The sequence below is a fragment of the Cuculus canorus genome, chromosome 1 (assembly GCF_017976375.1).
Source record: "Cuculus canorus isolate bCucCan1 chromosome 1, bCucCan1.pri, whole genome shotgun sequence".
In the NCBI taxonomy this organism is placed as follows: Eukaryota; Metazoa; Chordata; class Aves; order Cuculiformes; family Cuculidae; genus Cuculus; species Cuculus canorus.
Genome location: NC_071401.1, coordinates 179,618,911 through 179,630,927, shown reverse-complemented (window position 1 = coordinate 179,630,927; position 12,017 = coordinate 179,618,911). Strand labels below are relative to the sequence as shown.

At 35.3% G+C, this 12,017-nt stretch overlaps 1 protein-coding gene across 4 annotated transcripts in view; it reads left to right on the top strand.

Annotated features, from left to right (window-relative positions):
* The window catches only part of DOCK4 (dedicator of cytokinesis 4), a 248,507-nt gene that overhangs the window by 221,040 nt on the left and 15,450 nt on the right, over positions 1–12,017 (top strand). For all 4 annotated transcript variants that reach the window (XM_054056438.1, XM_054056437.1, XM_054056436.1 and 1 more), the window contains 9 exons: positions 163–267; positions 1,995–2,136; positions 2,736–2,902; positions 4,198–4,284; positions 5,938–6,114; positions 8,874–8,957; positions 10,773–10,892; positions 11,241–11,362; positions 11,620–11,740. In XM_054056438.1, the coding sequence (XP_053912413.1) occupies positions 163–267; positions 1,995–2,136; positions 2,736–2,902; positions 4,198–4,284; positions 5,938–6,114; positions 8,874–8,957; positions 10,773–10,892; positions 11,241–11,362; positions 11,620–11,740 (1,125 nt within the window). The remainder of the gene's footprint in view (positions 1–162; positions 268–1,994; positions 2,137–2,735; positions 2,903–4,197; positions 4,285–5,937; positions 6,115–8,873; positions 8,958–10,772; positions 10,893–11,240; positions 11,363–11,619; positions 11,741–12,017) is intronic.

Here is a 12,017-nt window from a genome sequence, read left to right as displayed (position 1 = left end):
CTTTGTGTCAGTGTTTTGAGTGAAATAAAAAGAGGATGTATTGATCAAAAAATTATATTAATTGCTATTGTGAGATATTTAAAGGAACTTAATAGCTTAAGGTAAAAATATGTTCTCAAAAAAAAAAAAAAACTAATAGCATTTCCTAATGCTCTCGCCTAGATGATGGAAGCATCTTTGTATGATAAAATTATGGATCAACAGCGTTTGGAGCCAGAATTCTTCAGAGTTGGATTTTATGGGAAAAAGTTCCCATTCTTCTTAAGAGTAAGTGATTTGAAAATAAACAGAATAGCATAACTCTGTAATTCATGGTGTCATTCATAACCACTTTCTCTGTATGAGAATTTGATCTTACCATATACAAGTTCTTATCATATTGGAAACAGACTATTCTTTGTGTTAATTTATGAAATATCCTCATGTTTTCAGAGTTAAGAAAAGGTCCTGTCTAGGATGCTAAGCTTCCAGAGTTCCATATAAAATTAATATTCATGTTTATGTTGGAAAACATGCATCTGTACTATTCCATAAATCAACACCTTTCCCATGGTAGTTTGTTCCACTTACCCTGTTCTGTTTCTGCTAGTGGTCACTCAGAATGCTGTTAGAAGACGTATCCCTCGGCAGTGGGACATCAGTTATTTAGTATTTAAGTAATTACATTCCCAAATTCCATTCTTTTGAAATTACTTAGAAATTCAGCATTCTGAGTTTAATTGATTATCAATGTAGTAAAACCGACAAAACACATAAAGTTAGTCTTGAACATTAATCTTGGATTCTGGATTTACTGAAGTGCCCTTGAAAATGTTAGTTATAATTTTTTTATGGCAAAGTAGTTTGTAACTCTTCTAAACAGCCTGCCTGTGTTTGCTATAGAAGGAATAAAGGATAAAGCTTCAGAGTAAAGCTTTCACATTTTAAGCTGTAGTTGTGCAATTACACTGTTGCAGTTGATTTCTTGTAGCAATTCCCATCAAAGTCCAGGCTCTCAGAAGTCAATGCTTCCTGTCTCTGCTGTCTAGACACTATGAAGACTACAGCTGTTTCTATCTAAACCTGCTTCAGGAGGAACACAGTAAAGACCTTTTAGATTATTTAATATAGATTTAAAAAGGAAATTCTTTTAACTGTTTTTAGAAAAATGGGTAATGTAGTTCGTTATTTCAAAATTGTGCAAGCAGAATCAAACCAGAGATGTCCCCAGCTACAGGAAGCCCTCAGGACCACCGCGGTCAGTGACTAGTTCCAACAGCTATTCCAAAACCAGACATCTCATGTTTAATTTATCTTGTGTGTTGTATCTGTATTGATGTTATTCAATCTCAGGAAAATAATGGTGCAATTTCACAGTGGGCATCCACATCTGGGTAAAAGAAATCATGTTGGAGCCAGGAGTATTCTTTCACTTCATATGGCAAAAATTGAATAATTTTAATGTAAAATTGAATAATTTTAATTTACTGATAATTCATAAGCATTTGGAGGATATGGCACATTGAATGCGTTCTACCACTTTCTTATGCATTGTTTTTCTTCAGAATTTTGTAACTTCAAAGCAAAGTTCTTCATGTTACTAGTTCTTCATGAAAAGGACTTTCAGCCCGTTTAATTGTCTTAACAAAAAACATAGTGCAACAGTTACATATTTTATACAATCTTATATGTCATGTTGGTTACATACTTTAATCCAGTAAGAAAAATTTCTTCCTTCAGATTTGTATTAAAGCTTTAAGTATAATCATCCGATTTTTCCAGGCTTCTGAATAAAACATACTTTATATGGTAAAATTTCCTTCTTATAAGTAACCCGTTCTTTCTAGATATCTTATTTTCATTCTTGCCTTTTGTTTCTAATTTTTTTCTTTTTAAAATGATGTAAAAATTGCTTGGAAAGTCTATATTTAAGAGCACATGTTTGGATTTATCTAATGATACCCAATTATTTTCACATAACTTACTCTTGGTGGTTTTTTTCTTATTTTGCTCAGAATAAGGAATTTGTTTGCCGAGGACATGACTATGAAAGGCTGGAGGCCTTCCAGCAGCGAATGTTGAATGAGTTCCCACATGCCATTGCTATGCAACATGCTAATCAGCCAGATGAGACCATCTTTCAGGCAGAAGCACAGTGTATCCGCATAATCACAAACCCATACACTGCACTTAAGTCTTCCATGCTTTTAAAAAAATGTAGGTACACCTATAGCCAATTTCAATCACAATGTGCCTCCACTGAAAGGGTAGGTGGATATTCCCCTGCAATTTGTACCTGTCACACTATTATGTTTGGAATTTTTTTTGTGTGTGTAATTGTTGGTTTTATTTAAAAATTGCTTGACAGGTTATTAAAATTCTTACTTTAGCAAAAAATACTTGTAGAACTATCGTTGCTGTGATAATGGTGCATCAGTTCAAGTTACGGTAGTTCAAGTTTTTACAATACAACATAATGTTAGCATGGATAACATATTATTTGTAAGGATATATTTAATTAAATACCTTTAATCCGTGTACTGTTCCATATAAGTAGCTCTATTTCAAAAATAAATATCAAATTTTCAACAGAACAGTGTGAAGAAATCTCAAACCATCAAAAAATCTCTCAAGTTCCTTTTCCAAGCCAATAATAGTCTAGAATACACAGTTTTCAAAGAGTTTTTCTTCTGTCAAGAGTCAGTATGCTTTGTTAATTTGAATTAACTGGGATAGCCTTAACCCTTTGCATACAGATCTGCAGATTTATGCAGTGACGCCAATTCCAGAAAACCAGGAAGTCCTTCAGAGAGATGGCATTCCCGATAACATCAAGAGCTTTTACAAAGTAAATCACATCTGGCGATTCCGATATGACAGGCCTTTTCACAAAGGCACCAAGGACAAGGAAAATGAATTCAAGGTAAAGTACCATCACCTTTCCTGGACCAGTGGATTTATTTATTAACATCAATGGTAGTTGTGTTATTGAAACATCATCTATAGTTCTGTTATTCAACCAAGTGTTGTATAACAAATTCTCTAGGGAGATGGTAGCTCAGGTTTGACTGTTTCACTTCTCGTTTTAATTAAAATGGTATGAAAAATGTATGGGAGATGGGAAGGTCCTGTTGTGTATGGGAACAGGAGAGAAAAAGCACCCTCTTGTTTTTTGCATTAGTGATATACAGAAGGCAGATCTGGAGACAGCAGAGCTACCTCCAGAGAGGTTTATAAGGCAGACGGGAAAATGCTGTTAAGTAGGTAACCTGGGGTATGGATAGGATTGCCAAAAATTCTCTCTCCCTAGAGCAAGGGAGAGACAGTTTTGACTAAACTGCAGCGTAATGTTCTGTTCCTGTAATATCAAGAGTGAAAACTACCTCTGAAATTAGAGATTGTCTCAGAGAAGAGCGATAGTTCCTTTCCTAATATGTAAATGACTTCTATTCTGCCTAATAAAAATGTCACACTAAAAATTAATCTTACATTCTACTGATGTAATTTTAATTCTGACCCACTAGAAACACATCCTGACGCAGAATATATTCTGATATTAGGACACACAAAGAGAATTATATAATAATTTTGTTATAAAGTTAGAGGCAAGAACTGTAAGAGTAATAAATTAGTTAAATTAAGTAACTGTTGTCTTCTAATTAAAACTTAAGATGTTATTTCAATACACATTTTGTGTAAGCACTGTCCTCTGTGTTGATGTGTCGTTTTACAAACCTCTTTCACAAAGTGTTTAACAGTACATTTGAGTATCCCATTAGCCATGCGTTGTGGAGTCTCAAGTAGGACTTCACAAAGGAGAGCTGGTCACTATGTGATCCATTCTGCTTCTGAACTCTCCCTTTCCTCATATGATATCTCGGAAAGGAAATAGTAAAATGATTTAGCATGAGTGATATTTGGACTTTGCGTGATTTTGGACATAGTGTGAGTGATTAGGGGACAACATATAATATAGAATAATACCATGTTAGAGAAGAATCAGCAGAAATTACTGCTTAGGAGTAGGTTATAGAAAAGAAGGAGAAAAGTGAATGATCTGTGCTTCTGGGATAGGCATTTCAGTAGAAACTGGGATGTTAATACTTCTTTTTTAATGCGTACTGTTACTTAAATGGAAGTATTCATAATGAAAACTGGGAATAATCAAGAAAAATATAGAGACAAATTCAGGAAATAAATTGATTTTATATATTGTAGAGTCTATGGGTGGAGAGAACCACACTGATATTGGTGCAGAGTTTACCTGGAATATCTCGTTGGTTTGAAGTGGAAAAACGTGAAGTAGTGAGTATGAAATCGATTGAAATGCATATTGCAGATTAGTTTACTTCGTTATCCATATATTATTTAATTAACTACTTTAAGATTTATTACCCACATCTGATTTCTTTAGGCAAGTTTTCAAGCTGGCTACAACAAAATTATTTACAAAGTATTTTGAGTTGTCTGATATTTCTTATCTTGAACAGTATTTTTAAGAACAACCCCTATGATACGTTTAAACAGTTGGGGGACAAAGAAGTTGAGAACAATAACGGGCAGCCAAAGGCAACATTTAATGTCAGCAAACGACTTTCTTAAAACTCAGCATGATCTAATATTTAATACCTAAAATATCTATAACTTAACATATCTTTCAGTATTCTTGAGAAGTAAACATTTTTTAAGTTCCTATACTGTAACAAATGCCACATGAGTATATCTCTGTCTCCTAGAGCTCTATTGACGTTCCCAGATCTCAGCATGGGCAGGGAAGAATGCCTACGCAGAACCTGTAGGAATGGAGTCTAATGTAGCAATCTATTACTGACACGTTATAATTTCTTCTCCTTCCTTCTTGCTATATTTCTTAGAAAATCCTTAAGTACATTTCAAATGTCTTCAGAGGAGTGCTCCTCCTGTAAAGATCTCTAAATAATTGGTCAGTTATTGAGCCCAGGAGTATAACATCCGCAACCAGTTTCCTTCCTGTAAAAGCCAGTCTTAAAATAGCCCCATTAAATACAGTGATACCATTGTACAACTCGTTTTCTCTAAAACTATGTTGTGTTCCTTTTTTGCAATAGCAACATAAATGTCACTTATCCACTGCCCTAATATTCTCCTGCAGAAAAACAAAAATGGAATTTAGTAAAAAGCAAAACATTCTGTGAGACATGAGAAATTTTATTAGTTGACTCCTATTGAGTCCTTGCTCGGTTAATGAGCCCTAATATGAAGATCCTCAGTTACTATCATGCTACTATTATAGATACCACTTCCAAAAGTTAACTGTCATAATTTTTCCTGGGCATGTACTAGATCATGGCTTAGATTTGTGCCTTTATGGTTCAGTATTATGGCAACTGCAGGCCTATACTCTTCCCATTGCTTAGCTTTTTGCTTCTTGTGTATTTCATACTACCTGTGAGAAGAGCTTCCTCACCTTGTAAGAGAGGGCAGACATGTCCTGCTCAAGGACTATATAGTCAAGGGACTATAACTCGATTATTATCCTAGTTCAAAGTGTCTAGCTGTTTAATTCACTTTGGATGGGGGAACTAGTGCAACCATACTTAAGCTTGGCTTTGTGTCCTTAAGCACAGTGAAGCTTTCCCTGGCCTCAGGACCAATTTAGGTAAAGTTCAGCTCTGAATTCCAAGAGTTCCACTGCAGGATGAAGTGTGTGAGTGTTTTGCAGCAAGGGCTGTATATCTTCCAATGTCAGATAATGAATCTACAAGAGAGGGGGAGTTGTTTATTTTGCTTCTTGATTGTGTGATAAAATTCTCTCTGTGTTCAGAGAGTGTAGACAAGTAAGTAGAATTTTTTCTACCCCAGTACTCTAGAACATAGAATGACATTATTTTCTCTTAAGAAATCAGAAATTACCTCTAATATATTTCATCTTTCAGATGAGAAGTTAAGTATGTTTGCAATTCCTTACTCGCCTTTTAGGTGGAAATGAGTCCCCTCGAGAATGCAATTGAAGTCTTAGAAAATAAGAACCAGCAGCTGAGAACACTCATCAGTCAGTGTCAAACTCGACAGATGCAAAATATTAACCCTCTCACAATGTGCCTAAATGGGGTCATTGATGCAGCAGTTAATGGTGGAGTTGCAAGATATCAAGAAGTAAGCGATTTATTTTCTGTTCATTAAAAATTTGTCATAGGACAATTCCTTACTGATTTTTTCTCGTACACATGTGGCTCCTCTGTATGAACTGAGGACAGAAAGTGCCGTATCAATCAATGATAGTTTTAATTGTACCTATATTGCAGTTGTGGGTGAAGAGATGTTAATTATGTATAGCTTTATTGAAACAACTGTTTAACTGCAAATAGTACCATAAACTTACTCCAGTGTTGAGTCGATTCACAATTACTCTGCATTCTTTAGTGGGTTGTTTGCAGATTTTAAATGAAATAGTTATTTGTAACTGTATTATTTTTATATATTCCCTCCTTCCAGCCCTTCTAGGTCATGAGTTACTTCTTGCTGACCAGCAAATTTTCTTTCGTGTGCTTACGTTCTAATTTTTTAATATAGATATGTATATGTATATATATACACACAAAATTCTTAACAAGAAATTTATTGTCTTGAATAACCATGTTTTCCAGATCCATCTTTTTTCTCTTCTCCGATTTTTTAAGGAAAGCTATTTTCTGGAAAAATCTAGTAAAAAATAATACATATGATTAAAATTTTCTGTTATTGGGTTTGTTCTGTGAAATTTTGAAACACTAGTAAAAAGAAAGGAAGGATATTTTTTTTCAGCCCCTCTTGATCTTCCTCTTTGTCCTAATACTGTTACGAAATGCTTGAGTCTGCTGGTTCTTCCTTTTCCATTGAAAATGTCAAGTTGAATAACATTCTGTCCACTTGTCTCAAGGGCTGCAAGATTCGGCGTTAACTCAAGTGTTAAATTTGGTAAAACTGCATCTAAATGAAACTACAAGCTATTGAGCCCACTATAGTGTTAGAATCTGTCATCAAAACTGCAATATCATGAAAATTGTGAGACTAAAGCAGAGAAGTACTGTGTTTGATGTTTCCCAGCTGCCCGTAAACAACTACAACAACAAACTGTTTAGCATAGTAAAGCACCACAAAGGGAGTCCCTTGAGAAATACAGTCATATCAGAGCTATGTCTGGTTTGAATTAGCAGTGTCAGACCTTGGTTGGTGTCTCTGCTTAGCTTTCCATTTTTTCACAAGCATATTAAAGGTTCTAGCTTGCTCCTTTTTTATTAGCTGCAATGCTTGATTGTCCTAGACAGTCTTCGTGTCTTGATTCCCTTTTGTCCTCTTCCTCTCTCTCTTGCTATGTATCTAAAATAGGACTTTTCACCAATTTGTGTTGTCAACACCAAAAGTGATAGCAGTGATTGTAAGAGTTGGGGTTTTTTTTCTGTTTCACCTTCATTCTCTTTGCATGTCTGTTTTTAAGTCTTTATGTCTTCCAGCTGTTTTGCCACTTCTAATCTTCCGCCTTTCCCTTTTTCCTCTCCTCTGTAAATGCTTTCCTCTGTCTTTTTTTCACTTCCTTCTACCTTCTGCCCTGTACAAATCTCAAAACTCAGTTAGTCGTGGAGTGTGCAGTCTTGAGGTTAAGCATGACCATGTCTTTACAGATGCCCTCCTTCCCTCCAGGCAACTCCAAGCTTTAAGAAGTGTAAGACTCAGGAAATAACATCCTTTGGCCAGCTGCCTCTTTCCTCATGGGATAAAAAGCAGCTATCTGTAATTATTTGGCACTTTGGCTGGTATTGCAGGTGTCAAAGCTATGCTTTCACTGGTCTCAGTACAGGGTCAGATTCCAGGAAGATCTAAAGAAGTAACAGTTATGCAGCACCTTTACGTGTGCTGATCAGTGGCTATAGAGGACTGCTGGCTTTTTAAAGTTTTTCTAACCACTTCTAGAAAAGCACAAACAGTGTGTTTTGTGCCTACTCATACCTCTCAAACTGCAATTTGTACTGTAACTTACATTTCTTTTAGCTGCTTTACATGTGTTAGAAGAGTAGAGGCACTTTCATAATTAATTATTGCAAACCACTCGTTCCACTCCATTTAATCAAATCCTGTTCTTTTTTTCCCTGAAGTACTGGTGATTTTGTTTGAAATTATATAATTAAATCTCTTGACTCATATTACAGATCTGTATAAATCTTAGCCTAAAACCACTAGGACACCACCTGCTTGACATTGAAAGAACCTTAAGCTTGTAGCTAGGGAAAAAAAACCATCAGCTGGCAGAAGTTGGGGATTTGGGATTTTAGCAAGTATCAGAGGGCTCCTTTTAACAATTTAAACATAAATTCTTATGATTCTGCTTATCTGCACTGACAGGATGATGTGAAATAAATGTTCTTCATTACAGTATCGGCATTTTCTAGACAGTTCTCAGTACTTCCTTACTATGGGTTGTCACAGCATGAAATTTTAGAACTGAAGAAGAGGAAGGGGTGATTTCACAGTGTTCTTAAGATATCTTTATACTTAAGGAGTAATGAAGCTCCTAGTATGAAAAAAAAGTTGAAAATGTAACTCTTTGTAATTATTTGAAACTCCTATGTCTCCATTAATGGGTAAGGGATATTTTGTTCAGGTGACCTGTTTCAATTCTGATTTGTGGGTTTCCAAATCTGATTCAGGATTTGTCCTGGATATTGAACAACTGGTAAGTTCCATTCAAGAGTGACTACATTTTATGATCCCATAGTCTCCACCAATGCATATGTGAATAATTATTTAGCATTAGTTATCCTCTGTGATGTAGAAAGAAGCATTTGCTTCAAAAATATAACCTATAAACTTATTTGAGAAAAAAAAAAGTGATCTGTTTTTACTCAATTTATATTACTTTATGATTTTATTCTGCTTAGGCATTCTTTGTCAAAGAATACATCTTGAACCATCCAGAGGATGGAGAGAAGATCACGCGCTTGAGGGAGCTGATGCTTGAGCAGGTGAAGTGTGACTAGATGGCCTGCTGGGCTTTTCTAGCTAAAAGTACCCCAAAATAAAATATAAGATTTCAGAGGTTAATAATTGCCCTATGGTCTTCAGTATTTTCTGAATTAGATTCCAAGTAGACAGCAACTTCCTATACGAGCAGGTTTCTGGGTCTTATTAGTATATTTTCCCTAGTTCTTTTCATCATCATTTTAATCACTTCAGACTAATAAATTAAAGGTTGAATGAGAGACAAGTTTGCTCATATGCAAATATTTACACAGAATATTTTACCACCAGTACTGAACAGACATTATCTCATCAAAACATTTGATGACTTCAGCAAATGTTTGTATGACGTATTTTACCAGTACTACAGAAAAAATATTTTCACTACAAGGTTTAGCATAAGAGTCAAAAATCCCAGAAAATCTTATTACAGGGGAAGATATGTAATAATAATTGCCAAATTAGGTAGGCAGTAAAACAAACATCAAGTGATTAAATTAACAAGGTGAGTATTATATGTGTTATATGATTTTTGGTTTATTTCTTCATCTGTTTATAAGACAATGACCTACTAGCCTGAAATATGAAGTGTCTCCATTTGGAATTGCTGAAGAAACAATATTTTGATCAGATGATCTTACTAAGTAATTCAGCTTTTTTAACTGACATTTACCTATCTCTGTTCTGTGCAGCATGTTGAAATTTCAGACTTTGTTGCCAGCTTGGGATAAAGAGGTCAGACTATTGGAATTTGGCAAGATGGAAATTTCATTTTTCATCAGCGCTGTGGTATCTTTTGGTCAGATCAGCCAAAGGGACAGATCCTCAGACAGTATAAATCAGAATAGATTCACTGATCTCACTTTAACTTCATGTAAACAACTTGTAGTAATTTACATTGCAGTTTTGGTTTTTCATGCTATAGTTAGTCTCACTAATCCTTACAGTTTAAAACTAGAGTTAATAACTTCCATGACAAAAATGTGAATTTCAAGTGATAGCTGTTAAACCCTGCTTAGCACCCACAGATGATATAACTGAAAATGTGGAGTATTCAGAAGGACTGGGCTGGATGTGTGCGTGGATGGATGTGCTGCAGTCCTGACCTCAAGCCAGTGATACTGTGCAGCTGTGTGGCCACTGAAAGCGTCAGCTACTAGCTCTCATCCAAAAATATTACAGTATAGTGTAACTATTTTGTTTTTAATATCAATTTATCTGATTCCTCATGGAACCAAATCAGTATTTCAAATGCCTGTGACTAAATTTAAGCAAGATTAGAGTTTTAGCAGTGTTATTCTGAAGCCTGTCCTACCTTTTGTCAAGAATATACATAAAGCCACTACTTGCTGAGGTCTCTGGGGAACTGGATAAGTAACCATGGACTGCATTGAAAATAGATTACAGGGTCTCTGCTGGATATGGCCATTGCTGTTGATTCATGCTTTTTGTAACTAACTGTTCTTGTAGAAAAAGGCTTTTACTTAGGATTTAGAACTGCTGCTTTGTAAAGATGACATTTAGCCAGATTTTTTTTACTATGTTATCCATAGCAGCTTTTATATGAGAGTTGAATTCGCATAGGCCAAATCTTTGGGAAAGTTGAAAGTTAAGATGGCAAGAGCCATAAATTTCCCTGTGTATTCCTGGTTTTGGTCTTAGCCTTTGTTTGATTACAGGTCTCTGTCAGGGATTTCGATATTTTTAATGCAACATGCATTTTTTTGATAATTTTGTTTAGTATGGTAATTGTTGATGAAAGCTTAAAGAAAATTGATCAAAAATATTTTTTCCCCTCTTTCCTTCTGTCTCTTCTGCAGGCCCAGATTCTAGAATTTGGCTTGGCAGTACATGAGAAGGTGGTGCCGCAGGACATGAGGCCGTTGCACAAAAAGCTGGTGGATCAGTTCTTTGTGATGAAGTCAAGCTTGGGAATACAGGTATGTGAGGACGTGCATCGATAAACCAGGGGACATTGTGGCTAAAGTAGATGGTTTAATTTTCCTAAGCAACAAATAGTGACATCTTTCGGTTGTTTGTCTACATTACAACTCGTAGCATTCTTGCAGTACCACAAAGCAAAGAGAAAATTAATGTATTTTCCATACAACGCAGAGAAATAGTCATTTTACTAAAGGTGAAGTATCATCAGTGAAAAGTTAAAATAGTTCTCTTACTAATCATGAAGCTGATCTAAAATGTAGATATGCAAATTACTGTCTGTATCTTACAAGATGTTTAATGATATTATGTTCGTTTTAATTAATCTTCCTTTAACAACTCACCAGGAATTTTCTGCCTGTGTACAAGCTAGTCCTATTCATTTCCCAAATGGAAGTCCTCGTGTATGCCGAAACTCCATACCTGTTTCTGTGAGCCCTGATGGTGCCAGGGTCATACCACGACGCAGGCAAGTTAAATTACTAGAAGTTGATAGATTTTGTTACTCACTGGATATGAGGTAAAAAAAAATGTGTGCATGATTCCTTTTACGGTCTGCCTGAAGTATCTTCAGGCACAAATAGTTGATATATATATTCTCACTCTCTCTCAACCAATAAATCCAAATTAAACTGTAGAGATTAATAAATGGGTGCTGTTTTCATATGAAAAATTATGATTGGCAACTAGAGTTAACTATTTTGTATTTCATTATTCTTATAATAGTCCTCTGAGTTACCCAGCTGTCAATCGGTATTCATCCTCATCGCTGTCATCCCAAGCTTCTGCTGAAGTTAGCAATATCACTGGGCAATCAGAAAGTTCCGATGAAGTTTTTAACATGCAGGTACAAATTGTTGTCATTCTTTGAACTAAACAGAACCTTTCTTACAAGACTGTTGGCTAAATTAATGCATTAATGCATCTGTTATTTCATTCAGAGATCTCAAAGCTCTTGCGTATGCTTCTTTTAAAAAATAAGTATTTAAATGGGCTGTTAACATCCTTAATTTGGAAGGAACAACTTTTTATGTAATTGCTGCTTCTTTAACTTGAAGCATGATTTCTTTACAAAAGTAATGCACTATGATGCGAAAACATCTGAACTTACATAGACTTTTCTG